We start from the raw sequence: 27,576 nt of genomic DNA on the forward strand, positions 1-27,576 counted from the left end.
TTAGGGCCATGTTTGGGGAAATAGAGATGCAATGGAAGTTTGAACACAATTCCAAACTAAAGTCAATGAAATACTACGTGGTGTCATAGGACCATCGCTCAAAGCAGTCTCCTGGGGGCCACCCTCAGAAGCTTCCCTCCACAACTGCCTCTCTCTCTCAGTGTCTCTCACATCTACCTCCCAACCCCCACACAAGTTCTCGCCATCACCAAGCCCAGTTGGTCCCAAATCCTAAACCTCTCTGCCTCTGCTCTCTGCTTGCCTTCCTTACTGGCATGGGCTTAACACCAGGCCATCGCCCTCTCTCCCATGATCTACTTCATTAGCTCTTTTCTGTACTGTGGCTGAGCTCACCTCTTTCTAAGTTATCCCTACAGACTATCGCAATGATATGCTAACAAAATTCGATCATGTCACCCTCCTAGTTAACATTTTCCAATGGCTTGCCATTACTTATAGGATAAAAGATAAGCTTAATTATACACTGATTGGATACCTACTTCTCCAACCTCAGTTAAAGCCACACATTCCAAGAATACCAGCGGCTGAGACTTTTTTTGTTTGCTCATACTCCAAGGATCTCTGGTTTGAAGCTCTACTTCATACATGTTCTCTGTATCATGAAATCAATCACATTTTTCTTGACAAATTTTGACAGAAGGCCCTACCTTATAACAATTTCACAGAGACATTTGGTTGAGGTAACAAGGCATTCAAAGCCCTCTATAGTCTTTCCCCAATTTATTTCCAATGTGATTTTTCCAAATCTTCCACTCAAACCACACAGATCTACACGTTGTCCTTTCTTGAAACATATCTTATGCTTTGCCACTTCAAAGTTTCAGCTCATGCCATCCCTCTTGTGTGGAACCCACTGCCTCTTTCCCTGTTCCTTTCTAGAACCTAGACATTCTCTCCATGTGTCCTGCTCTGTGAAGTGTCCCAGGTCAGCTCAGCTACAGGAATCTGTCCCTTCTCTGAAATGTCCTAGCACTTACCATCTTGGCCATTCATTTACAGTTAATCATCAGTTCCTGTCTTGCGATATTACTAGATTGTTATATTCAATTATTATTTATCTCTTGCATTGTTTTATAACTTTTAAAGTATTTATGCTTTATTTCCTGAACTGGATTGTAATTTCTGAAAGCTGGGGCTTTGACCACTGTTACTATTATCTTTTAGGGCCTACATAATATCTCATATATTGTTGGCATTTAATTAGTATTTATTAATTGACATGTTGGCTGATATTTCTACAGAGAAATATTATAGTTGGAGTTCATGAAATAGAAAGAGTTTGAATTAATGAACATCATTTTTTACTTAATAATTTTATAATTTTAGGAGAATACATGTAAATGTATCAATTACTTCTTTTATTAAAATTTTCTCAGAGAGAGAAGAATGTATGTGTTTCCTTTGTAAAAGAGTTCTTGAAATCTACAGGACAATATGGAGCACATTTCCAGGTTTAGTTATACTGCCCGCTGAGCAGAGAAAACCTTCCCTTGTATGAACAGACAGTGAAGGAGGGGGAGTGAGGAGGAGTGAGAAGGAACAGAGAAGGAGAAGGGGGAAGAGATGGGGAAGAGTGGGGGAGAGGGGAGGTGGAGGGGGGAAGAAAAAGAAAAAGGAGGGGTAGATAAAGAGGCAGGAAAGCAGCAAGAGAGGGAAAGGTTCTCTTCTGATTAAATTGGTAGGCAAATCCCCTTCCAAAAAAAGATGCTGTTTCTGACTAAACCAGTTTTGATCATATTCTTCCTTAAACACCTCATATACAATATAAAGTAGATTTTTCAGTGGTGTGGTCAAGGCTGTCTTTGAAGGTCATTCTGATAGTTTAGGGGAAGGTAAAATTGCAGGCATGGAAGGCATGTCAAGGAAGAGCCAAGGAGAGCCAGTACTGTAACACTGGAAAGAGGGAGAAGGCTTTGTAAAATTTTCACAGGTTAAAAAATAAAAATTGACATGATATCTCTACTTACCAAGATTTTAGTGACTTTCTTCTATAGTTGATAGGAGTGGAGCATAAAGCAACATACATGTTGTTACAATTAACTCTAGTGAGGAAAGCATGAAACTAAGGTACCGAAAATTCCAAAATCACCATGAGGTTCATGATGCCTCCCCTCCAACCACCCCCTGTCAAATACACACACATAAAAGCCAACAGAACTCTGATTTCTCTTATCCAGTTTTATTTGAAAAGCAGACACCTAGTAAAATCTGCTTTCTTCAAAGCTAGCAATGGGATATGAAATTCCATGTCATTCTTGAACCTTAAAATAACTTTGTAAATTATTACTAAAAAGCCTAAGTAGAATTGAAGCGCCCATGAATGTAAAAATTTTCCATAGCTTTGGATCTTCTCATTTATATAGTTGAGATTGTTCTTTATAGTATTTCATATGCTTAGGTAAAAAAAAAAATCATATTTTAAAAAAAAGTCATTCCTGATAGGGCAGGGAGATGGCCCTGGAAGTCCGAAGTGGTGAGAAGGTGGTGATTGTGGAGTAAATGGTATGCCAGCCTCTGCCTGCTTCCTCCCTTTGACAAAGCAAGTTATTTAATGTGGTGAGAAAGTAAGTGTTGAAGCAGTATCACTATTTACTAGAAATCACATGCCATGGGTTCAGTTAAAAAAAAAAAAAAAGAGGAAGTTCAGGCTAAGCAAAACTTGGGTCAACAGATGGCTTACGTAAATCTGTAGGTTAGGTATGACTGAGAATGTAGGGCCCCTGACAGAATCCCACAGAAACAGCCACCAGACCCAGAACCCTTCTCTCCTTCAGAGAAAAACTTCCAAGCAGACAGGAAGACCTAAAGGCAGTCACAACTCAACACAGCACAAATAACCAAATGGCACCTTGTGACGCGATTTCAGAAGCACACACATACACACACACCACTTCCTTCCACCTAAAAAAAAAGTCTTTGAGAGTTTTTTGAAACTTGCCTAGTTTCTGCCAAAGTACAAATAGAAATGGTATGAACTGAATTCACTTGATTATTTTGTAAAAGAAGGAAGTTTGAAGCACAACTTAGGAAAGACTTAGAGACAAATCATTATTCTTTTCCATCATACATTTTCACCTATAATGATTATGTGACCATTTTCAGAAGATCATATTGAAATGTGAATTATCATGAGGACCCTCTTTATCATTCAGACTGATTCACCTCTCTCTGTCCTTCCCATGAGCATTCGCCAGGGAGTCCTTGATTAAAATTCATGTGCATGACAGTCTGAGTACTTGCTGTTTCCTTCACCACAGTGCTCTCTTGGCCACACAGACAGATGAGTTTCCTGTCAGTTAGTCCTCAGCCCAGAAGGCACTCCACAGTGAAGCCTGTGCTGGCTATCACGTCTGTAAGCACACACTGAAAATTCTGTCAACCCTCCAAGGCTAATTTATTTTCCTTCTTGACACTTCTCATTTTGCTCTTCACACTGTGGGTATTTAAAATACAAGCTCTACTTATGAATTCATCCATTCCACAAACATTATTTGAGCACCTAACCCATGGCAGTACTCTTCCAGGGCCTTGTAATTCAGCAATGAACAACAGGTAAAGGTCCTTGCCCTCAAGGAGCTCATGTTCTTACTGTGAAGTAGTAGTGTTTCTATGATAAATACCATAAACAAAGAAATAAATGTTAGACGGTATCAATGCTTCAGAGGAAAGAAAAAAAAGCAGAGCAAGTTAAGGAGGATTAACAGTGTCAAGATGTGTGGTGGGACTAGATTGCAATAAGAAATACAATCAGAACAGATCTCAGAGAGAAGGGGAAATTTCATCAAGGAATTAAAGGAGGTGAGGGTGTTGGCCTTGCTGGTATCTGATGGATAGAAGAACATTCCAGGCAAGGGGAACCGCTAACATAAGGTTCCGAAGCAGAAGCACATGTGGCAAGTTCCAATAATAGTAAGAGGGTCATTGCAGCTAGAGTTGAACAAGAGAAGAGTATAGGAGGAAACGTCCTAGAGTCAACGAGGGCCAAGTTCACACTGAGGAAGTAGACTTTTACTGTGAGTGAAACTAGGAGCCATTGGAGGGTTTGGAGCAGAGACAGGAAATGATATGACTTATGGTTTAGGGGCTCATTCTCCTCAAGTTGACAACATTCTGTGGAGAGGTCAGAAGAAAATGAGACCATATAAAGAAACACCACTGTATGTCAGGTCCATGGGATACAAAAAGTGTTTGTTGAATGGATCAATATGTGAATGACTGGAATATGGAGGCCGAAGAATGAGACACAGAGTTCCTCACAAGCCTGAGGTAATGGGTGACATGTTTTCATATCTTTGGAAATCAGACAGTACATTAAGGTCAAACATAAGAATTATGTGTATGTGAATGTGTATGTTTCTATCTATATACACATGTATAAATATTTACTGCTTGTCTTCTGTGTGAAAAGCACTTCTACTTTTGACAAATGCCTTCACCTAATTTATGCTACACGTACAAATATGTGCATACCATAGTGTTCATTAATGCTAACCTCCATACAATAGGGCTACTTTCATTTCCTGAAAAATAGCATATTCTAATACTGTCAAGCTGAGGTCAATTTTTTTTTTTTTTAATCTGAACTTTATAGAAGGAATCTGTTCTTACAAACTAAAGGTCATGGTTTCAATTCCCACTTAGGTAGATTAGTTTGAAAAGAGGGAAAATTTTCTACAGCCACAGATTTTTTTTTTCTCAACCCAAAAATACTTCTAGTAAACAAGCATGAAAAAGGACCAAAAGAGTGAATCTGGAAAGCCCTATACAAGCCTATCTGGAAGAAAAAGAAAGGACCGATGGCTGTGAACAGTAGAGTGATATATGAAGGCCTGCAGAAACGTAAAATGTACTATGTTTAAACATGCCAATATAGTTTCAAGATTATCAGTGTCAAGACTGAACAATCTTAAGGCCTGAAGAAATTACCTCATTCATTTAAGTATTCATAAATAACTTTCGAGCATGTATTATACGTGTGGCACTGGTAATGCAAATTGAACAGGACGATATCTGTACCTAGATAATGATCATATGCATTTCCAACCAGGGTAACATCACCCCCCAGGAGAGAAAATTCGCTCTTGGGCCAGTCGAAAAGACTTTAGACTTTTAATTTATAAAATACAAATACGCATACTGTATATCTGTGATATTAAAATGTAATAGGGAGGGTTAATTAGAGGGGAAAATGTCTCAAAAGACTTGTTAGGAGGGCAAAAACAAACAAAAAGATTGAGAAATATTTGTCTACTGGGAAACAAGTGATTATAATAAAATCCAGTAACTGCAGTGATAGGGAAAGTGTAAGGTGTTGTGGGAACACACACCATACACACCGAAGCTGATACGAAAGGGGAAGTCAAAGAAGGCTTCCTGGGAGAAGTCACACCTCAGCAGAGCTATAGGGGATGACCAGCAGGATTTGTTCAGACAAGCAGGTGAGGAATGGTTTGCTAGAATCAAGGCAGAGGAAGAGCTTATGCAAAAGACCTGGACAATCACTTCACACGGACTTTTACGGAGCAAAATCTATATAAAACCCTAAGCCATTGAGCTTGGCTCATTTGGCTCGTTGATTCATGAAGTCCGATAGGCCGCAGAGAAAACACTGAAAACTGAAAGGTGAATTTGTGTCACATTTTGGACCTCAAGCCTGTCCTCTCTTCCATAAGAGGCGTTCTTTCAGCTGTTTGCCACCATCACAGGGAAGCCCTCCCTACTTCCTGCTGGAGAATTCCAACAGCCCCCTCACCTTCTCCCACCAGCGTCCCTATAGCATCAGAGCAACAGAGAGAGCTGAGAAGTCAGGCGCTAAACTGAGCCACCTGGAGAATGTCCCCACTGTCCCCTTCCTTAGCTCTCGAATCTTCAGTGTGATCCAAATCAACTCTGCCAGCTGAGTGTTTGTAAATGAGGCTGTAAAGCACTGATTCAAGAGAATTGGAGTATTTCATTAAGTCCATAGTTTGTAAATTTTTACAATCAAACGCACCCTACAGAACTCCCCTTCATTCATCCAGTCGCAAATATTTAAAGTACCTACGATGTCCCGGGCACTGTTCTAATCACTGACGGTACTGGAAAAAGGAGACAAGTTCCCTTACTCATGGAGCTAGCTTCCTCAAGGGGCAAAGGCAAATGGAAAATATGTGAACAAAGAAGTAAATCTAATAATTTCCATTCATGGTCAGAGTTATGAAGTAAATTTTAAAAGGCACATGGGTTTAAGAGTGACTTTAGATAAGGAGATGGGGGAATAATGATAGGAGGTGATATGTGAGATGACACGGGAATGATAATGAACCAGCTATATGCGAGCCCCAAGCACAGTGAGCAGCAGTGCAAAGGCCCTAAGAGGGAGAAGAAAATGCACAGAGGAAAATATAGTGGGTGTGCACTTACACAGCGATACTGTTCTTAAATATAATTTTTTAAGTATAAGTGGTTTAATAGACTCTGCTACCCTCCCTATGCCTTCCAGGAGCCCTAGAATCTCTTCCAAACCAGCAAGGAAAGAATTAATGTCTCTATAACCCAGCACCTGGGCTGTCATGGCTACTTGCAGTTTGACTCACCAGAATCCATGTCATATCATTTCTTAATATAATTTTCCAACCACGTTTACACTCAAGCATAATACTCATGAAATTATTCTACAACTTCAGGGGGTGAACACGGAAGTCCTAAAATCCATCTTATGTCCTTGAGTTTATTTAAAGTTTGTCTCCGAGTCAGACACCTATTTAGCTATGGGACCAGGAGCAAGTTGATGGAAATGTCTATGCCTCAGTTTCCTGTAAAAGGAGAACAGTGATAATGTCTCATGTGCGGATTTAATAATATAGGGCATGTAAAGCACTTGAGAGACATTACAAATTATTATAATGGTTACTCTATTTATGAATAACTGTATTATTCATAAATAATAACTATAATTATGAATCCCTGCTAAGCTATGCCTACCACCTGAGTCTAAATCATTCCATTTTGTCGTAACATATTTTTTCTTCCTTTCCATTGGCCAAATTTCTACCAACTTCCAAAGCTCAGATAAAATGCTATATCCACCATGAAATTTCTACCAGCATCAGCTTCCAGAAAAGCGATTTTCCTCCTCTGAACAACTATGAGTACAGTTTATCCCACTAGTCTAATCATTTATTGTCTTACAAGACGATTTCGTATACAGTTGACCCTTAAAGAGCACAAGCTTGAAATTCATGGGTCAACCTATACACTGATTTTTAAAAAAATAAATACAGCACATTACTGTAAATGCATTTTCCTTATGATTTTCCTAATAATGTTCTTTTTTCATTTATTGTAAGAATACAATATATTAAACATGTAGCATACAATATGGGTCAATCAACTGTTTATGTCATCAGTAAGACTCCCGGTCAACAATTAGCCATTAATAGTTAAATTTTGGGAGAGTCCAGAGTTATACTCAGATTTTTGACTTTTTGGTGCCCCTAACCCCTGAGTTGTTCAAAGGTCCACTCTACATGTTTTCCATACTCTGCTAGATTGTAAATCTAAAACACTGCCCCATAGAAATACAGTTTGAGACAAATAAGTAATTTGAAATGTTCTAGTAAGCCACATAAAAAATCTTTTTTAAACAGGTAAAATTAATTTTATGGGGCTAAGCAATAATGTGTTTTATTATATTATTTATATTATAATTATATATTTTATTTAACCCCATAACCAAAATACTATAATTTACTATAAAATAAATAAAAACAAATGATTAATGACTTATTTTATATTCTTGTACTGCATCTTTGAAATCTAGTGTGTGCTTTACGTTTCCAGCACATCTCAATTTGGACAAGCCATATTTCAAGTGCCCCACAGACGCATATGGATAGTGGTTATCATTTGGGACAACACAGTTTTAGGGCATGTATTATCCTCCCTATCTCTGTATTTTTCATAATGCCCAGCATAGCACATACCTTATTTCAGAAGTTCAATTAATATTTGTCAAATTTATTAATCACTCTACTAATTAACTTAAAATCAGTGCAAAAATCTAACAGTATGGAAAACATATTTCTGGTATTCATAACACAAAAAAGTAAAAACATGAAAAAATAATTTTAGTAACTTTAAAGAATAAGTTTACTCTTCAGAGTGATAAAATGAATTTTTAAGTTATATTTCTCATTAAGAATATACTTCAGAAGTACTAAGTCCTAGATCATTGAAGAAAATAGTACACGCAGCAATAAAATTATTTGTTTGACCTATTTGGAGAAAAATTCAATCCTACTTTCCTGATATGAATAAGAATTTTAGGTAAGCATAATTCACCCTTAAGTGTGTAGGATTTGATAAGTCTGGATGAAAATGTTTTGAAGCTGTTTTCCTGCTCACCACATGACTTTTCCTAAATGTGTTGTGCTCTGAAATATATTCAGTGTTTTCATAAATGATTTTCCAGTTATTCCAATGCAGTTACAGAAAATGAATGACATTATTTCCATAATCATTAAGAACATACTATCAGGACCAGATTAACTTGAATTGTTCCTGTTAGAAAGTCGCTATGAAGGAAAGTGAAAATCCTGATATGCATTCCACCACTCTAAAATTGTAGCTACCCACTCCTTCTTTATCAACTTTAGACCTGCCTTTCTTTTTAACCTTAAGTATCCATATGCCGGAAGTATAGATTGTGGTAGAGAATTATGAAGAATTAACAAAATATGGTAATGAGGGAAGTAAAATAACTTACCTTTGGCAGTTTCAATGGTAATTTGCAAACTGGCAACTGATGATGGTTTTCATCAAGTGTAAGAGACTGATCCAAGTTGTGGACTACGTCTTCTTTAGGAATTTTATAAACTACAAGGGTGCCCTTATAATAAGGACAGCTATAGTTTCCAAATTCATCCACCTCTTTTAGTTGGAGTTCCAGCCTGGGTTTTCTTTGCAAATGAAAAATAAGCTTGTAATCTTTTCCATAATCCTTACCATTGCCTAAAAAGAAGTAAAATACATTTGTTACTATTAAAATATACCACTTTGTCTTATTTACTTTTTTAAAATCCAAACAATTATTTCACTTTTTAATACAATTTAAGCTTTTTTGGTATCATCACCTTTTGCCAAAATTTAGGCAGCAATAGACTGAGACTACAGATTACTAAAAAGATTTCTTATCTGTAATTGGACCAGGCGCTCTCTGGCTGCTTCTTGATCTAATCATCTTTGTTTTTCTTTTTCCATTCCATTTTGCTCTAACAAAAAACTATTGGAAATATTCAGTTCTTTCTGTATTTAGAAAATTATTTTTACCTTTCAATAATTGTCTTTTTTCTCTCCCCTAACTCTTCATAACATAGGGGACACTATGGTGACCTCACAATAGGCATTCTAGATGTATGGTAGCCACTAGCAGCGTGTGGCTTTTAAAATTCAAGGTGAAATTAATTAAATTAAATAAAATGAAAAATCAATTGCTCAGTCACTCCAGCCACATTTCAAATATTCAATAGCAACCTATGTCTAGTAGCTTTTGCCAGTGCAGATACAACACATTTCCACCATCACAGAAATAGAGATGTTTTAGCAAACTTCAAAATGGAAGACTTACTAGATTCATGTTACTGACATTTCTATTGAAACCTGATTAATTCTGCCAAATAAGAGTATATCTTCTCAACTGCTTGTTGAAAATACTAGGGCTTTGGTGGAGATAACTTTTCACTCATGGGGGTTTTACCAGGACAATTTTATGTTGTCATTGCAAAAGCAAAACAGACGCTACTATTTTCCCTAAGGCATGTCTGCATTACCCTTCGCAAAATTTAAATGTAAGCTATATTGTAACAGTTGAGATAGTATATTTCAAACTTGAAGAGCTAGATCCAAGGCTGGCCCAACTATTTATCTACACTGTAATACTTATCCAGTCCTTTCACATCTCTGAACTTCTTGGAGGCTTAACTTCCTTATCTTTAAAACAAGAGAAATAAAACTTACCTCCTAGGATTGTTCTGGGAATGAAAAGAAATAATATGGATAAAATGTTCGGCACAAAGACCTAGCACGTGGTAAGTGCTCAGTAGGTGATAGTAATAATAGCAAATGATAAGAATGAAGCAGGATCCTTCAACCACTTAATATTTTTTTTAACATCAACATGAAGTCTTTATATAGAAGTTGCAACTTCCTCCTATTCCTAGAAGCCTGAACGTTGACTACTCAGAGCTCTTTCTCATGGAAAACCTTCCCAATGACATAAGAGTTCAGTGAGAGATGTAAATGACACCAATATTTTTCTCCCAGTTGGACTGCTAGATGTCATTTTGGTGAATCTCTAAAGCACAGTTAAATCTAGAATTTTAATTACTCCAAGTTATGAAATGTGTTGGAGTATGTCTCTTCACATAAGTTTATATTTTAGAGGCAACTTGGCTACTTGAATAGAATGATTCCTAGGACATCCTAGGAAAGGAATGACAAGCCAGGGCTTGACTTCTTAAAAGAGTTTCACTCTGGTAAAAAAAAAAAAAAAAAAAAAAAAAGGAAAGAAAAGAAAAGAAAAGAAAAGAAAAAAATTTGAAGTCACTGAAATGTCACCTAGTAAATTAGGTAAATTAGAGTTTCTAGATCACTGGAGTAACACCTGGCGAAGTTCTACTCCATGCTACTGGAGTTGCTACTTTGGTCCAAATAGAAAACAACTTAATCAATCTCTCCTTCTAACTTTTGAAAGATACTCCATGCCAGGTATTCAATTACTCATAAGGAATAATTTAGATGCAGGATATAAAGATTGAGGGGGAGGCCTAGCTACATTGGTTCAATTTAGATCTTAAATTTATCTGCCTCTCCATTGCCAGTTAATTTTTTTAAATAAAGATCTATAATGTAAATCTCTAAGAGTCATGTTTATATATGAAATAAAGATGAAATTGTTGAGGATTTACTAATAATAAATAGCATGATCTTAGTTTGATAAATAGAAAGCCTAGATTTTTTTTAAGTTGGAATTTCATTGCTGCCAAGATATAGCACTGTATTTTGAATACCCCTTGAAAAACATTTTTAAAAAATTCAAAAAAAGAACAAGCAGGACAAAGAAATTTCACTATTCTAGTTTTTTTTTCCCACATTGGCATATTTAGAGAAGTAAAAGCAAAATTCATTTATTGCATTCCAAAATTATGAAATCAACCCTTAGTTGCCCTTTTGAGAACCTCTTTCTCCTCAACATATAGTGTAATATAGTTCCTAGAAGACCTTGGAATGCTAGCTGTTCAATAAGTATTTATCATACGAAGAAATACAGAATTTACCTGTATTTTATGTTATTAGATATACCTTTTGGCAATATATTTTGTTCTTAATGAGGGGAACTGGAATATTTTTCAAAGATGACATAGAAAGTACAAATGTAGAAATACATGCTTTTGCTTAGGAAATTCAGATGAGTAAGTGAAAGGCTAGGAAAATGGAGAACCAGGAGAATTTTGTAAGAACCACTGGCTCAGGGGTTTTCTGTATTCTAACACATCTCCACCACCTCGATCCGTAAGTAACCATCATCCCTTGCTTGGTTTATTACAATGGCTCATTGACTCATCTCCCCAATTCTTCTTTTATCTCTGAGATAATAACTGTGTTGCGAATCTATTCTATAATCTAACTCAGATCATGTGACTCCTCTGTTAACAAGATGGCTCCCCATTTCACCTGTAATAAAAGGCAAACTCCTTGCTATGGCCTTCAAGGAATGGTCAGTACTCACCTCCTTTCCTACAACTGTCCTCTCGCTTCCTCTCATCCACCCACTTCAGCCTCCTTGCTGTTCCTTGAACAGATCAGGCACGCGTCTGCTTCTGTTCAGTAGCACTTGTAATCCCTCAGCCTGGGACAAACTCCCCTGAGATAGGATTATGGCTTCCTTTCTCACCTTCAAGTCTCTGCTTAAATATCACTTTCTCAAAAAGGTCCTCCTTCATGAGTGTATGTAAAATTGCAACTCTGCCACTCCCTCTGAGACCCTTGATATCCTTTCCTTGCTTTATTCATCTATAAGGATTCCCCCATCACATTGTATATTTTACTTATTTGCTTCTCTGTCTCTCTCCAGTAGAATAAAATATACACAAGGGCAGGGAATTTTTGTTGAATGCATAAAAGGGTGCTCATTCTAACATCGTGCACATGTTTCTGGGAAAGTCACTTCCCTGGACCAAAGGGCATTCAGGGCAACTTTGACTCACACAGACCTCTTTAGGAATTACTAGATGTTATGGGTCATGCCAAAGTGTCATGATATCAAATTTTATCTGTCCATTTCCTGGCACTTTCTGGATTTTGTGAGCACTGGGGGTTTAGATGACATGCAATAGGAAGTCTGAGTGCTGAATTAACAGCTCTTACCCAGAGAATGAAAGCATATATTCAGAAGGATGCCAAAGGCTAATATAAAAAACCCAGGGGAACACCTCTCTTCTTTTCTCTTAGAAGGAGAAATAAAGTACGTGGCCCATGACCTCACTCAAAAGAATCATCTCTATTCTATATAAATAAATATTAAAACTTTGACATTTCTCAAAAGACAGTCATCTAAATCCATTAACTAAAGTATTAAATACTTTTAATTGAATAATTCTATAATGTGAAGTTCTTTCCCAAGTTTTTGTCTCCATTCTTCCAACTAATACTCCTTCTAACTGTCAGGCACTGTACTAGGTGCTGGGGATTGAATGGTGCCCACCAACAGGACAGGACCTGCTCTCAAGGGACTGTAGTCAGAGAAATGGACATTGATCAAACAATTAAATGAATAAATGAAGATTGTATCTATGGCCATGCACACAAAAAGGAAGTACATAAAGATCTGAAAAAGTAAGATAAGTACTGACAGAACCAGGAAAGACGGGAACCCTCTTCTAAACATGATCAGCAAGGTGAAGAATGAAAGTACAGTAGGAGGTAACTGGAAGTGGGTGGGGTGGATGGGTGGGGAGGACAACCCTCTAAGCAGACATTATCTGATTGTATGTCTTTGAGATTCACAAACTATCACAGGCTCTAATGAAAGGATGAGGTATCAGTGCTTTCCTGGGAATCTCGCTCCTCTAAGATGGAGAAAAACCCATTGAGGCCACAGATCTGAGCTTAGGTCTCTAGGAAAGGCAAAGCAGACACAATCTGGCATCCTGTCTGATTCATTTCCCTCGAGAGAAGACGAGTTCTTCTCCATTCCTTACATGGAGGAATTGCTCATGCTCTGGCTATCTTCAGGCACTCTTATTTTAGCTTATGCTCCCCCTTCCCATTATGGGCAATAATACACTCGGTACCATTGCTTATGAGAAGCACGGGAAATCACTCCTGTTTAGGGCACTAAGTAAACACAGCTGCTGTCCCAAGTATTACAGGAAAATCACTGGCATCGTTAGTTTGGGTGGGACACTTCCAGTTTTTGACTATCTCTTCTTAGAGAGATTGTCCCAGGATGGACACTGTGGTTTCTGCTTCAGAAGTCAAGTAGAAAGGGATCTCTTCCACCTTCCTTCCTCCCCCTCCTCACCCTTCCCTTTCCCTTTTTCTTTTTTTTTTTTTTTAAGATTTTATTTATTTATTCGACAGAGATAGACAGCCAACGAGAGAGGGAACACAAGCAGGGGGAGCGGGAGAGGAAGAAGCAGGCTCATAGCGGAGGAGCCTGATGTGGGGCTCGATCCCATAACGCCGGGATCACGCCCTGAGCCGAAGGCAGACACTTAACCTCTGTGCCACCCAGGCGCCCCATCCCTTTCCCTTTTTCTGATACCCTTGTCATTCACTCACTAAGTCCCTTCAGCTGACTCAGATGGCTGGGACTCTGAATGTGGAAGTGGAAAAGACAGTTCACGTTGGGACACTTTGGGTCACATTTCTGAGATGCCAGCAAAAGGGCAGCCTCAACTTCAAGGCTGAGGCTTGTGACATCATTTGGTGACAACAAAGAGTCATTGGAGCTTGGCTTAATTTCCAGAATCAGAGAGAAAATAGGCATCATTAAAAACCAATGAGATCTATATGAATTTATAAATGAACAGAAAATACTACTTCAAGGCAAGTCTATCCCAAGATTCCTGGGCCAGAAATCCCCATAAAACCCATGCCTGCATTCTCCCCTGCCTCTCACTTTTACATGCGCACCTGTTAGATTCTATTCCACATCAAGGAAAGAAGTTACAGAGGGGAAGTGGTTGAATTAGTAAAAAAGAAATCACTGGGATGGCAACTTCTCCAGAAATCTTTTTATCTCTTCTCTCATACAGCTGTTTTCTCTCTGTGTTCTCCTTTTTCTTCCATTTCTCATTCTCTTCATCTTCTTTTATCTCTTTTTCTTATCTATTTCCTCACTTCTCCCCTGTTATCCTGCAACCTCTCATATTCATTTGCGCTGTTTTTCTTAGAATTGCCTTGTAGTCTCCCATTTACTGCATATTGAAAGCTCTTGATGTACCAGGCGCTCAATGCACCAGGCTCAGCGGTACACAGCAAGAAAGACAAAGTCATTGCCCTCATGAAATGTACATTCCAGCGAAGAACATAAGTATATAAATGAAAAGTAAATAAATAAATAAAATAATTTCAAATTGTGTTAAGATTTATAATGGAAGCCAAAAACACCAGATAAATATGAGAATGAGAGGTCAGCAGGGTGTGTCATCTAGATCAGAGAGAGGTTCTTAACCACTTCTGTGCCATGGACCCTTTAGGTGTTTGGTGAAACCTGTTGATTGCTTCTCAGAGTAGTCTTTTAAATATATAAAATAAAGTAAGTGGAAGTATAAATCAGATAATTATACTGGATATAGTTCTATGCATACATCTCTTGGGAGTCCACTGATTCCAGATTAGATTCTTCATAGGACATCAGAAAGAGTTTAGTTGTTATTTTAAGTAAAATAAGAGATAATTATAAGGTTTTAATGATGGGGTAATACAGTATGATTGATATTTTTAAGAGATCGCCATTGTTGCTGTGTGGAGTTAGATTTCACATGGCTAATCGTGGAAGCAGAGGAGTACTGAGGAGATACCTGCACTGGTGTGTGAGAGATGGTTCTAGCTTGGACCCAGAGAGTAATCATGGAGAAGACTATTTCTAGAAGAATGTCACTTAGAGTCTACCTGTGAGGGATCATGCATCCCCTAATGAGAGAAGAAAGAGACTGGAAAGGAAGAAGCAAATAAGCACTTTCCTCTTCCTACTTTTTAAAAGCCTCCTCTCAGTTTTCTGGAAGTGTTCTTAGTCATACAAGTTTCACAAACCTTTCTGAAGCTTGCGGCCATTAGCCCATAGAGTGTATAACAGGCGTCTTTATACTTACTTGAAGCAAAGATATTTCCAGTAAATCTTAAAAGAAGTTGGTCTCCTTCTTTTACTTGGAAGGGGCGTGATGGCTCTGGAGGACCACTGAACGCTTCTGAGCGCAAGTTCCGAAGCATCTGGTTTAAATCTTTAGATGGCACCACGAGAATAACTACTCTGTGGGGATGGTCTTTCTGGGGGCAGAGTACAGCACAGGCAGTGGTGCCGAGCATGGCTTCTTCCAAGGCTTTCACGAAAGAAACCAAATGGCTATTTTCCACGTTGGAGGAAAGATGAAGCACAATCAACCTGCATGGGAGCAAAGAGGCATGACCATGACGTAAGGGCCACCTGCCATCTCATCGATGACCAATCAGTGATATCACCGATAACCAGTAACACCCAAGGAAAGAGCCATTCTCATCCAAGCATTCTTCAAAATCAAGCATGCTGATAACCAAATAGATTCATGAATGATGTTAATGAAACCCTTGGCAGTCAGGAAACCGTTCAAACCAAACCAAGTTCTAGACAGATGTTCTTAGTCAAAGAAATCATCCAGACTCAGATCAGCTCTAAATATGACAGCGTATTTTAAATTGTATTTTAACTAGCATTACCAAGGAGTATTACTTCAAACTATAGTAGAGAAAGATAACCAAGATGATCCATTTACTACCAACAGGACAAAGAATACATGTCTTAATTAAGTGGGGATTAAGATTTTTATCTCTGTCACTGTGTGGTAAGGATTGTTATGAATGGACCTTTTTATGAGTTGAATTTTGTCCCCTCTACTCAAATTTATATGTTGGAGGCCTAACCCCCAGAACCTTAGAATGTGACTTTATTTGGAGATAGGCTCTTGACAGAGTAATCAAGTTAACGTGAGGTCATTAGGTATACCTAATCCAATATGACTGGTATCATAACAAGGGGAAAGCTGGACATAGAAATATGCATACACAGGGAATGCTGTGTGAACATGAAAATGGCCATCTACAAGCCAAGGAAAGAAGCCTGGAACAGATCCTTCCCTCACAGTCCTCAGAAGGAATGAAACTTGCTAACACCTTGATCTTGGACTTCTAGCCTCCAGAATTATAAGACAGTACATTTCTGTTGTTAAAGCCACCTAGTTTGTGGGACTTTATTACGGCAGCCTGGCAGACTAATACATATACCTTTCTCTGGGCTGGATCACTACCCCCTCACACATTTCCCCCAACTCTTCTCCAGAGAATTGTCCTATAGGAGCCCCCTCAGTCAGAGCATCCCTGAACCCGCAGACAAGGACTGACTGATGTCAGGGTGTAAAGTCAGCCTTCTTGGTTCTCATGCTCCAGAGCTTCCTTGAGGTATCAGGCTGAGGTAAAACTTCTACTGAAACCAGACTTTTCTGATCTTATTCCCTTGCCCTACTTGTTTCTTTCATTCCCTTATAGGTTTCACCTAAGAGTTCTCCCTCAATAAATCAATAAACTCTCATCTTAGACTTTGTTTCTGACCTAAGACAATTATAGATGTAAGAGCTTCCATTTTAACATGAAAGCTATCTTTAGCCATAGGATTGCCTTCTCTTTATGAGTGTCTGCTCCTCATGAGCCTTAAAACTGTCTAAAACTCTTCATAATGAACTGTCTAGAAAACATGGAAATGAGAAAGAAAATGAGGACACAGAAATAACAAATTCAGTTTACATATACAGACTTACGAGATGAGCATAGTATGAACAGTAAATTACTCTCTTCATGGAATTTCATAAATAAAGGTGCTATTTTAAAACTACTTGGGAGTTAAAAGAAACCTTAAACAATGCATCTAAGTTATGAGTGGTTTCCAAAAGCACTTATTAAACTCTCATGAATGAAATCATAGATAGCATATTCATATCAATTTTGGTTTACATTTTAAGCACACCTGAAGAACTACTGAGACTCCTATTTGAGCAATAAAAATTTAATCCTATAATTCCATTTCTATAAACATCAATTATAAATCATCAGGATATAATATCATCAACTTTTATTGTTTACTATTGTATTACCTCTCTAACTGTTCACACAATTCAAATGATACTAAGCCATTCTGCATGTTTCTCACCACCACATCATCCAGCCCAAACCAACCACTGTCTCGGCTTCTGAATCCCAGTAATTTCAGAGAGTCACAGGCATTGTTCCCAGGTTTTCTTATGGAAGCGCTTTTTGTCCTATAAAATGGTAGCAGAAGAGAGACTGGTAAAATTCGTGTGGCATAAATCTTATTTAATGCATTCATTCTTTAATTAAGCGAATAATCCAATAACAGTACATTAAATATATTCTATGTGCCAGTAATTATGCCGGGCACCAGGAATACAAAGATAAGAACTCTATAGCCCTTGCTCTGCAGAAGCTCACGGTATTACAGCATTATCCAGATACAGGGCGAGGTGGTCGGTGTGGTAATTAAGGGCATGTGCCGGATGCGTTAGCAGCGGAAGGAAGGTGCTCAGGGAAGCTTGCAAAGTGAAAATGTGAATATTTGAGATGAGCTTTGGAGAATGAGAAGCATTTGATTACTGGCAAAAGAGTGAAGGGAAAACCCCAAAACATTAATAAACTCTCTGGTGTAAATCCAGATGCTTCAAGAGAGGCTAGAGTAGTGCAGGAGCCTGAGAGGTAAGACCACCGACTCTGGAGCAAGACTGCCTACTTTCAAATCCTGGTGGATTTGCACCTTATTAACTATATAACCAAGGGCAGGGTATTTGATCTCTGTATCACCGTTTCCTTATTTATAGTATGAGAATAATAACAGTATCTGCATCATAGAACGAAATTAGTGTTTGTAAAGCACTTATAATTGTAGTAAGCATTAATGGCATTAATATTTTCATCCTACTTCCTACAGCAGACGTAGCCAATTAGCTTTCCTGCACCGTTCTCCTTCCTTTTTAACCTGCTCCACACAAATGCCCTGAAAGGGGCAGTTGTATGTACCATGTGCTACCTTCCACCAGCCAGAGTTGAACTGACTCACAGTAGACCAATTTTCAGCACCCTGCAAATTTTATCCTTTTTCTTTGGCATTTGTCTCTGAGGCTCAGAGATTATAACTTGTCACTGTTGTCTTTTAGCTGCTGTGCCCTGGGTTATGAAAATAATAAGCACAGAGATTAGTAAGAAAGGAAGAATAGAGGAGACGTTAAAAGAGAAAAGGAGAAAAATCACGATGAAAGAATCCATGTAGTCCTAGAGATGGAATAGTCTTGCAATAAACTCTTTTCCTGAATTCACCTAAATGGATATCTGTTCCTCACAAAGGAAGAAAAGTCCTTGATACTGAACATCTTGGAGGAAAAAAAAATGATCTAATAAGGCTACTACTCACAAGGGTTTCAGAACCATTTTAGCTAGCTACTAAGAAAGAAGACCCAAGTGTGAATCCCACATCTTTATTTGTGAATAGAATTAGTCATGGCAGGGCGCCTGGGTGGCTCAGTCAGTGAAGCATCTGCGTTCAGTTCAGGTCATGATCCTGAAGTCCTGGGATCAAGCCCCACGTCAGGCTCCCTGCTCAGTGGGGAATCTGCTTCTCCGAATGCCTCTCGCCCTGCTCTCATGCTCTCTCTTACTCTCGCTCAAATAAATAAATAGAATCTTAAAAAAAAAAAAGAATTAGTTATGGCTTAAAACCACCTTAATGTTTGCAGGTTGAAGTGTCCTATGACCCATAAATTAGGAACTAAATCAGATTTAAAATGTCCACTCTGAAAACTTTAGACTCTACTGATTCCTTCAGGGAATTGACCAGTTTAAAATAAGGAGGATGAGGAAGAAAGAACATTTAGTTTTGGGGTTTTGTTTTAAAACCACAAATACAGTAAATTTTGTAACCCTTTGAAGTTAATAATTTATTAACACAGGAAGATACACTCAAACTGAATCCAAAACTTTGATCATTTACTAGAAACTTACTTAATTAAATGTAGTATTGATTTCTTTTTCTGATGACAGTTCTTACTGTTTTTTTCTACCAATTTTTGTGGGGACCTACAGGTTATTAGCTGTAGTGGAAATGACCCTACTCACAGATCCAGGTGGGTGTAAAACCTGAGCCAAATTGTGCATTTGGCATTCATTAATATGGTTTGCCAAAAAATCCAATTTTCCGCATTCTGAACACATGATAGGATTGCACTTCCTTTAAAAAATATTTTTAAATTTAAATTCAATTAATTAACATGTAATGTAATATTGGTTTCAGGGATACAGGTATGTGATTCATCAGTCTTATATAATACCCAGCACTCATTACAACATATACCCTCCCCAATGTCCATCACCCAGTTACCCCATTCTCCCCACCCCTCCAGCAGCCCTCAGTTTTTTCCCTAAGATTAAGAGTCTCTTATGGTTTGTCTCCCTCTCTGGTTTCATCTTATTTCATTTTTTCCTCTCTTCCCCTATGATACTCTGCCTCATTTCTTAAATTCCACATATCAGTGAGATCATGTAATTGTCTTTCCCTGATTGACATATTTTGCTTAGCATAACACCCTCTAGTTCCATCCACGTCATTGCAAATGGCAAGATTTCATTTTTTGATGGCTGCATAACATTCTATTATATCACATCTTCTTTATCCATTCACCTGTCAATGGACATCTGGGCTCTTTCCATAGTTTGGCTTTTGTGGACATTGCTGCTATAAACATTGGGGTGCAGGTGCCCCTTCGGATCACTATATTTGTATCTTTGGGGTAAATACGCAGTAGTACAATTGCTGGGTCATAGGGTAGTTCTATTTTCAACTTTTTGAGGACCTCCATACTGTTTTCCAGAGTGGATTACACTTCCTGTTCCCTATGGTTGAGTGGGGTCGTGTGACTACCTCTGGTTAATGAACAGTGAATGTCATGTGGAGACCAAGCATTTAATTGCTCATGCGGGTCTACCCAGAGCTTTTTCTTCTGCTACCATGACAGCAGCCAGAAAGTGGGTGCCTTTCAGACCGAGTCCTGGAGTAAGGATAACCAAGAAGTAGACTGCCTTTGATGGCAACACAGCATGTGTGAGATATAAAGATTATTGTCACAATGTGGTTTTGATTTGAATTTCCCTGATGGCTAATGATGTTGAGCATTTTTTCATGCATCTGTTAGCCATTCATATGTCTTCTTTGGAGAAGTGTGTGTTCATGTCTTTTGCCCATTTTTTGACTTGATTATTTGTTTTTTGGATGTTTAGTTTGAGACGTTCTTTATAGATCTTGGATACCAGCCTTTCATCTGTAGTGTCATTGCAAATATCTTCTCCCATTCCGTGGGTTGCCTCTTTGTTTTGTTGACTGTTTCCTTTGCTGTGCAGAAGCTTTTTATCTTGATGAAGTCCCAAAAGTTCATTTTCACTTTCATTTCCCTTGCCTTAGGAGACGTGTCTTAAAAGAAGTTGCCGTGGCTGATGTCAAAGAGGTTACTGCCTATGTTCTCCTCTAGGATTTTGATGGATTCCTATCTCACATTGAGGTCTTTCATCCATTTAGACTTTATCTTTGTGTATGGTGTAAGAGAATGGTCGAGTTTCATTCTTCTGTATATAGCTGTCCTATTTTCCCAGCACTATTTATTGAAGAGACCATCTGGTTTCCATTGGATATTTTTTTCTGCTTTGTTGAAGACGAGTTGACCATAGCGTTGAGGGTCCATATCTGGGCTCTCTATTCTGTTCCATTGGTCTATGTGTCTGTTTTTGTGCCAGTACCTTGCTGTCTTGGTGACCACAGATTTGTGATATAGTTTGAAATCAGGAAACGTGATGGCCCCAGCTTTGTTTTTCTTTTTCAACATTTCCTTGATGATTCAGGGTCTTTTCTGGTTCCATACAAATTTTAGGATTGTTTGTTCCAGCACTTTGAAAAATGCCATTGGTATTTTGATCAGGATGGCATTGAAAGTAGAGATTGCTCTGGACAGCATAGACATTTTAACAATGTTGAGATACCATCTTACACCGCTTAGAATGGCAAAAATTGACAAGGCAAGAAAAAACAAATGTTGAAGAGGATCCCTCTTACACTGTTGGTGGGAATGCAAGTTGGTACAACCACTTTGGAAACCAGTGTGGAGGTTCCTCAAAAAGTTAAAAATAGAGCTACCCTATGACCCAGCAACTGCACTACTGGATATTTACCCCAACGATACAGATGTATTGAAAAAAAGGGCCACATGCACCCCAATGTTCATAGCAACAGTGTCCACAATAGCCAAACCGTGGACAGAGCCAAGATACCCTTCAACAGATGAATGGATAAAGATATGGTCCATATATACAATGGAATATTACTCAGCCATCAGAAAGGATGAATACCCACCATTTGCATCGACATGGATGGAACTGGAGGATATTATGCTAAGTGAAATAAGTCAAGCAGAGAAAGACAATTATCATATGGTTTCACTTATTTGTGGAACATAAGGAATAACAGGGAGGACATTCGGAGAAGGAAGGGAAAAATGAAGTGGGGAGGGAATCAGAGGGGGAGATGAACCATGAGAGACTATGGACTCTGGGAAACAAACTGAGGGTTTCAGAGGGGAGGGGGTGGGGGGGATGGGCTAAGCCGGTGATGGGTATTAAGCAGGGCATGTATTACATGGAGCACTGGGTGTTATATGCAAACAATGAATCATGGAACACTACATCAAAAACTAATGATGTACTGTATGGTGAGTAATATAACGTAATAAAGTAAAATAATAAAATAAAATAATAAAATAAAATAAAATAAAATAAAATAAAATAAAATAAAATAAAAGATTGTCATCAGCCTTCAGGAATTCAGGTTTTTATTAATATGCCATAGCCCAGCCTAGCCTGCCCTATATAGTGCATCTTCCTTCTGGTCCCAGTGATCTGTTCAGTGATGGGTTTGTAACTGATTTAGGGTGAGAATAACTCTCAGGGTTCTTATGCATATCCGTGGAGCAGCTTCCCCTTTTCTACTGAACTTGGAGTTATTAAGATGTAGCTATCTTGCCAGCATGAGCGACAAGCCTGTCAGAGAATGGAATTGGCACAGAGGAAGGCAGAAAGCGAGGAGAGAGACTATGTTCTTTCTGGTTTAAGAGGAATGTAAAGATAAATATATCCCCAGACTTTATTTACATGAACCAAAGAATTCTTTCTCCTTAAAAATTTGAATTTGCTTTTCTGACACTTAAAATAAAAAAAAAAATCCTTAATGATATAAAGATCAAAATTAGATTTCATTTTTTCCAGCTTCATTGAGATATAACTGACGTATAAGTTTAAGGTGTACAATGTGATGATTTAATACATGTATATGTTGTAAAATGATTATTATAGTAAAACTAGTTAACACATCTATCACCTCAAATTTAGACTTTAATATGATACTAGATATACCTCATCTTGAAATTAAATGATCTGGCAGCATCCTTATTAATCCCAGCTGTTCTTAACAACTCTGCAAATAAACTCTTCCTTTTATATATGCTATTAGCAAAGTTTCACATCCAGTATTGCCTAGCAGTGCATAGCATTTGACCACACTCCACAGGACATTCTGATGTGTTAAGAGTTCCATAAAACATAATCAACCTTTATTACATCAATTTGTTTATTCAGGAATAATTGATCTTGCTATTTCTTGAGTTGAAGACTTTCCATATCAAAATTCCAGGCATTAAGGGAATTATAACTGGCCCATTTGGGTTCAAGTGTTCAATTATAATTAACATGGACATTGAAAAACATGAAAAATCCCATTGCATCCACATGGTTGGAAAGAATTTGTGATACAATTCCCAAAAAATAAAGTGGCTGGGTAGACAAAGCAGCAGATGTCCACTCCAGACTGCGTTTCTCAGGTCTAACAGTGTCCTAATACGTTGTTCTGAGATCAATGCCTTAACGCCACACAATTAAAAGATACTCAGAAGATTTTTCCCAAGATAAAAAAGATGTGTTCCAAGGTTCCACAAGTTGAATAGACATTGCTGGGAACTTTTCAAGGACAGTTTCTTTTTTTTAATCCTTTTTTTCTATAGCAGTTTGAGGCTTACAACAAAATTGAGAGGAAGGTACAGAGATTCCCTACTTATCTCTTATGCCCACATATGCATAGCCTCCTATATTATCAATATCCCCCATCAAAGGGGTGCCTTTGTTATAACTGGTAGACTTACACTGATACATCATAATCACCCAAAGTCCATAGTCTACATCAGAGTTCACTCTTGTGTTGTATATTCTATAGGTTCGGACAAATGTAGAATGACATGTACCCATCATCATATTATCATGCAGAGTATTTTCACCTCCCTAAGAATCTTCTGTATTCTGCCTATTTGTTCCTCCTTCACTCCAGCCTCTGGCAACCACTGATCTTTTTACTGTCTCCATAGTTTTGCCTTTTCCAAAATGTCATCCAATATGCATCATACGTATGTAGCCTTTTTTGATTGGCTTCTTTCACTTAGCAATATGCATTTAAGATTCCTCCATGTCTTTTTTGGCTTGATAGCTCATTTCTTTTTGGCACTGAGTAATTTTCTATTGTATGGATGCTATTTATCCATTCACCCACTGAAGGACATATTGGTTGCTTCCAAGTTTTGACAATTATGAGTAAGTCTTCTGTAATACCTATATGCAGGTGTTTGTGTCGACATGTTTTCAACACCTTTGGATAAATACCAAGAAGTGCTTATGATAAGAGTATGTTTAGTTTTTTAAGAAACCAACAGTTTTCCAAAGTTGCTGTACCATTTTGCTTTCCCACCAGAAATGAATAAGAATTCCTGCTGTTCCACATCCCTACCAGAATTTAAGGTGGTCAGTATTCTGGATTTTGACCATCTTAATAGATGTGTATTGTTGTGTCATTTTTGTTTTAATTTGCATCTCAGTGATGACATATATGGAATATCTTTTCAGATTCTTATTTGCCAACTATGTATTATATCTTATTTTCTTGATATTGTCTTTCCCAGAGCAGAAATTTTAATTTTATGAAGTCCAGCATATCAATTATTTCTATCATGGATTGTGCCTTCGATGCTGTCTCTAAGAGTCATCGCCATACCCACGGTCATCTAGATTTTCACTTACGTTATCTTCTAGGAGGTTTATAGTTTTGCATTTTACATTTAGGTCTATAATCCATTTTGGGTTAATTTTTGTGAAGAGTATAAGGTCTGTGCCTAGATTCAATTCTTTTTTGCATGAGGACATCTACTTGGTCCAGCACCGTTTCTTCAGAAGACTATTTTACTCCATTGTGTTGCTTTTTCTCCTTTGTCAAAGATCAGGTGACTATATATACATATACAGATATAGATATAGATATTTCTGGGCTTTCTATTCTGTTCTATTGATCTATTTGCCTATTCTTTCACCAATACCACATTGTGCTGATTACTATATCTTTATAGTAAGTCTCAAAATCAGGTAGTGCCCCTCTTTCAACTCTGTTCTTCTCCTGTGTTGGCTATTCTGGGGGATCATCTCTTTTTGATTTCTTAAGTGACGTGGTAATTTTACCAACTTGTCTATTTTATTCTTATGTGTTATGACACATCTATTTTACAAATATTCTTGTATATGACTCGCATATTACATTTGAACAAGATCATCTTAAAACCAATAACATTATGCAGAAATGGCATTTTTCATGAACAAAAATGTTTTCCCATCTAACTCTAAAATATTTCTTATATAATATGGAGTTTTTATTTAATAAATTAATTTCACCTTTCATTACTATTAAGAAATCTTTTCTGGTTCATAATTAAATGACTCTCATCTTTTCCCAGAAATCATTCAGACATAAAGGAATGTAATGTAATAAAGACCTTTAATTCTTAATATTTAAGAATTGTTTTGGCATCAACTAGTTTTTATCTTTTTTATTTTATGATGCATGGAGTGCTTCATTGTGTTCCTATTTCCATAGAAGATGTTCAACTATTTTCACCCTTTGATGAAAGAATGTTAAATAAACAGCTGGTATAGGGTCCCATTTTATTGTTTTATGTTCCACTGGATAGAGAAAATGCATCTACCATATCTAGCATTAATAACAACAGAGAATTTTATAAAATACGAATTTAGCATTGTTAAAAGGTATAGAAGAATTACTAATACTATTTACATTTCCACAAATTTATTCATTAATTTTTTAATTCATGCAATGTTTTTTGAGCACCTACTATCTTGTACTTGTGCTGAGTGGTGCTAAATGTAAAAGAGAATTTAATAATACTATAGTACGATATAGGATGTGCACAAAGAATGGGACTGACACAAAGAGAGAAAAAATCAATCCCTCCTGGAGATCTTAGAATGTCTTGACAGATAAGGAAAAAATTGAGCTACCACTTACAGAATAAACCAGAGTTCTTCACCTAAACATGATAAACAAAGGATTTTCTAGCATAGAGAGCATATACTAGGGCAAAGAAAAGGAGAAGAAAAAAGAAATCCATATTTCAGCCAATTGAATTGATGACAAATGGCCATCTTCCCACTACATAGAAATGCTGGACAAAAATCTCTCTCTTTCTCACACACACAGAAACAAAGAGAGTAAAGTAGAGGAACTCAAAAGCCTGAAAGAAAGTCCCTTAGGTCTGGAAATAAACAAAATTTCAAAAAGCTAGGGGCTCCTGGGTGGCTCAGTTGGTTAAGCAGCTGCCTTTGGCTCAGGTCATGGTCTCCAGGGCCTGGAATTGAGTCCTGCGTCAGGCTCCCTGCTCACTAGGGAGTCTGCTTCTCCCTTTCCCTCTGCCGTTCCCCCTGCCCCAGCTTATGCTCACTCACTCTCTCTCTCTTTCAAATAAATAAATAAATAAATAAATAAATAAATAAATAAATAAATAAAATCTTTTTTAAAAAGTCTCAAAAAGCTAGAATTCTCTTCTCTTCCTAGGGAACATGAGCCACTGATTCTATGAATACTTCCACCCTCATCAGTCTCCTCCACACACATACCCTGCCCCACCAACCACGCTTACACACCAGGTATGTGGGGGCTGGAGCTTAACATATTATCAGGCACATTAGATACAGTCTCTAGCTATTAGCTAGAACTAACTCAGTCATAAAACTGGAATCTCAAAAGGGCAGCATTGTCCATGAAATGAGAAACAACAAAAGCAACCAAACTCTCTTGGAACATTGGCTCAAGAAATCAACAAACATGCAAACCAGCTCTGGGCAGGAGGGAAGGGGAGAAGAAAAATTGATCTGATTAAAAATCATAATCAATACTTGGAAATGAACTTCTAAGGATGGAGCCAGCATTATAGACAATGTAATAGATGACGCCATGCTAACAGATAATATTAAATATCATGTTAACAGGTAGGTGGTAGAATAATCTGAATGAAACCATAAAATGAGCATGTTTGCAATGATTAAAGGGATAAAGAAAGAAATAGAAAGCCTTAATGAAAAACAGAGCATCTTGGAAAAAATATTTTTAAGATATAGCGATAGCTTTTTAGAAATGAGAACTACAATGAGTGAAATGAACAGTTGAAACAACTGATTTAAAAAACGGTAAAATATTTTTAAGATGTAAGATATATGACAAATCTAAGGAAATCACTTCAAATACAGCATAGAAGATATTAAAAAATATTAAAGATTTATGTAAGATGAACAACAGTATGGATTATGCTTAACCCATTTATATTTATATCATCTTTTCTCTATAACATCACCATGCTGTTTTCTTGTTTTTTTCTCTTATCCTTTGCCATATAAACTCTTCCTTTCTGCTCTTTGCTTTTATGAATGAGACTGAGGTGAGACTGATGTTATTCCTTTTTACTTAATCTGTTTCCGCTGAATGGATTGTTATAGAATTATGTTTTATTTAAATGTACATTTCAATGTTCTGTGTTATGCCTATGTATGCCTTGTTTTTTTTTTTCCATAATTATGTCTAGCAATCAATCAGCACTTTCTAAATCAAGGCTTTAATCAAATCAGGAAATTAAATTCAACTATGCCTTTGATTATTGCTTCCTTTATAGTTGTTTTGGTTGCTACTTTGATGGTACCCATAATTATTAGGTGACATCACTTCAAATGATTCCTTATCATACCTTGGTCCCTTTTCATCTCTGTTTGTTATCTTTGTATCTCATCCTCCTGTCCTTGTCTTTTTCTGGTCTATCCTGATGGCTTTCTTCCTCTCAGAAA

At 37.4% G+C, this 27,576-nt stretch overlaps 1 protein-coding gene across 1 annotated transcript in view; it reads right to left on the bottom strand.

The window, feature by feature from the left end:
• DTHD1 (death domain containing 1) overlaps window positions 1–27,576 on the bottom strand; it is a 65,140-nt gene that overhangs the window by 23,809 nt on the left and 13,755 nt on the right. Inside the window, exons 6-8 of the mRNA XM_008701377.2 lie at window positions 17,406–17,570; window positions 15,378–15,667; window positions 8,768–9,012 (exon numbers count right to left, since the gene is read on the bottom strand). Coding sequence (XP_008699599.2) covers window positions 8,768–9,012; window positions 15,378–15,667; window positions 17,406–17,570 — 700 coding nt within the window. The remainder of the gene's footprint in view (window positions 1–8,767; window positions 9,013–15,377; window positions 15,668–17,405; window positions 17,571–27,576) is intronic.

This window comes from Ursus maritimus, unplaced genomic scaffold, assembly GCF_017311325.1.
Source record: "Ursus maritimus isolate PB19 unplaced genomic scaffold, ASM1731132v1 scaffold_8, whole genome shotgun sequence".
Lineage (NCBI taxonomy): Eukaryota > Metazoa > Chordata > Mammalia > Carnivora > Ursidae > Ursus > Ursus maritimus.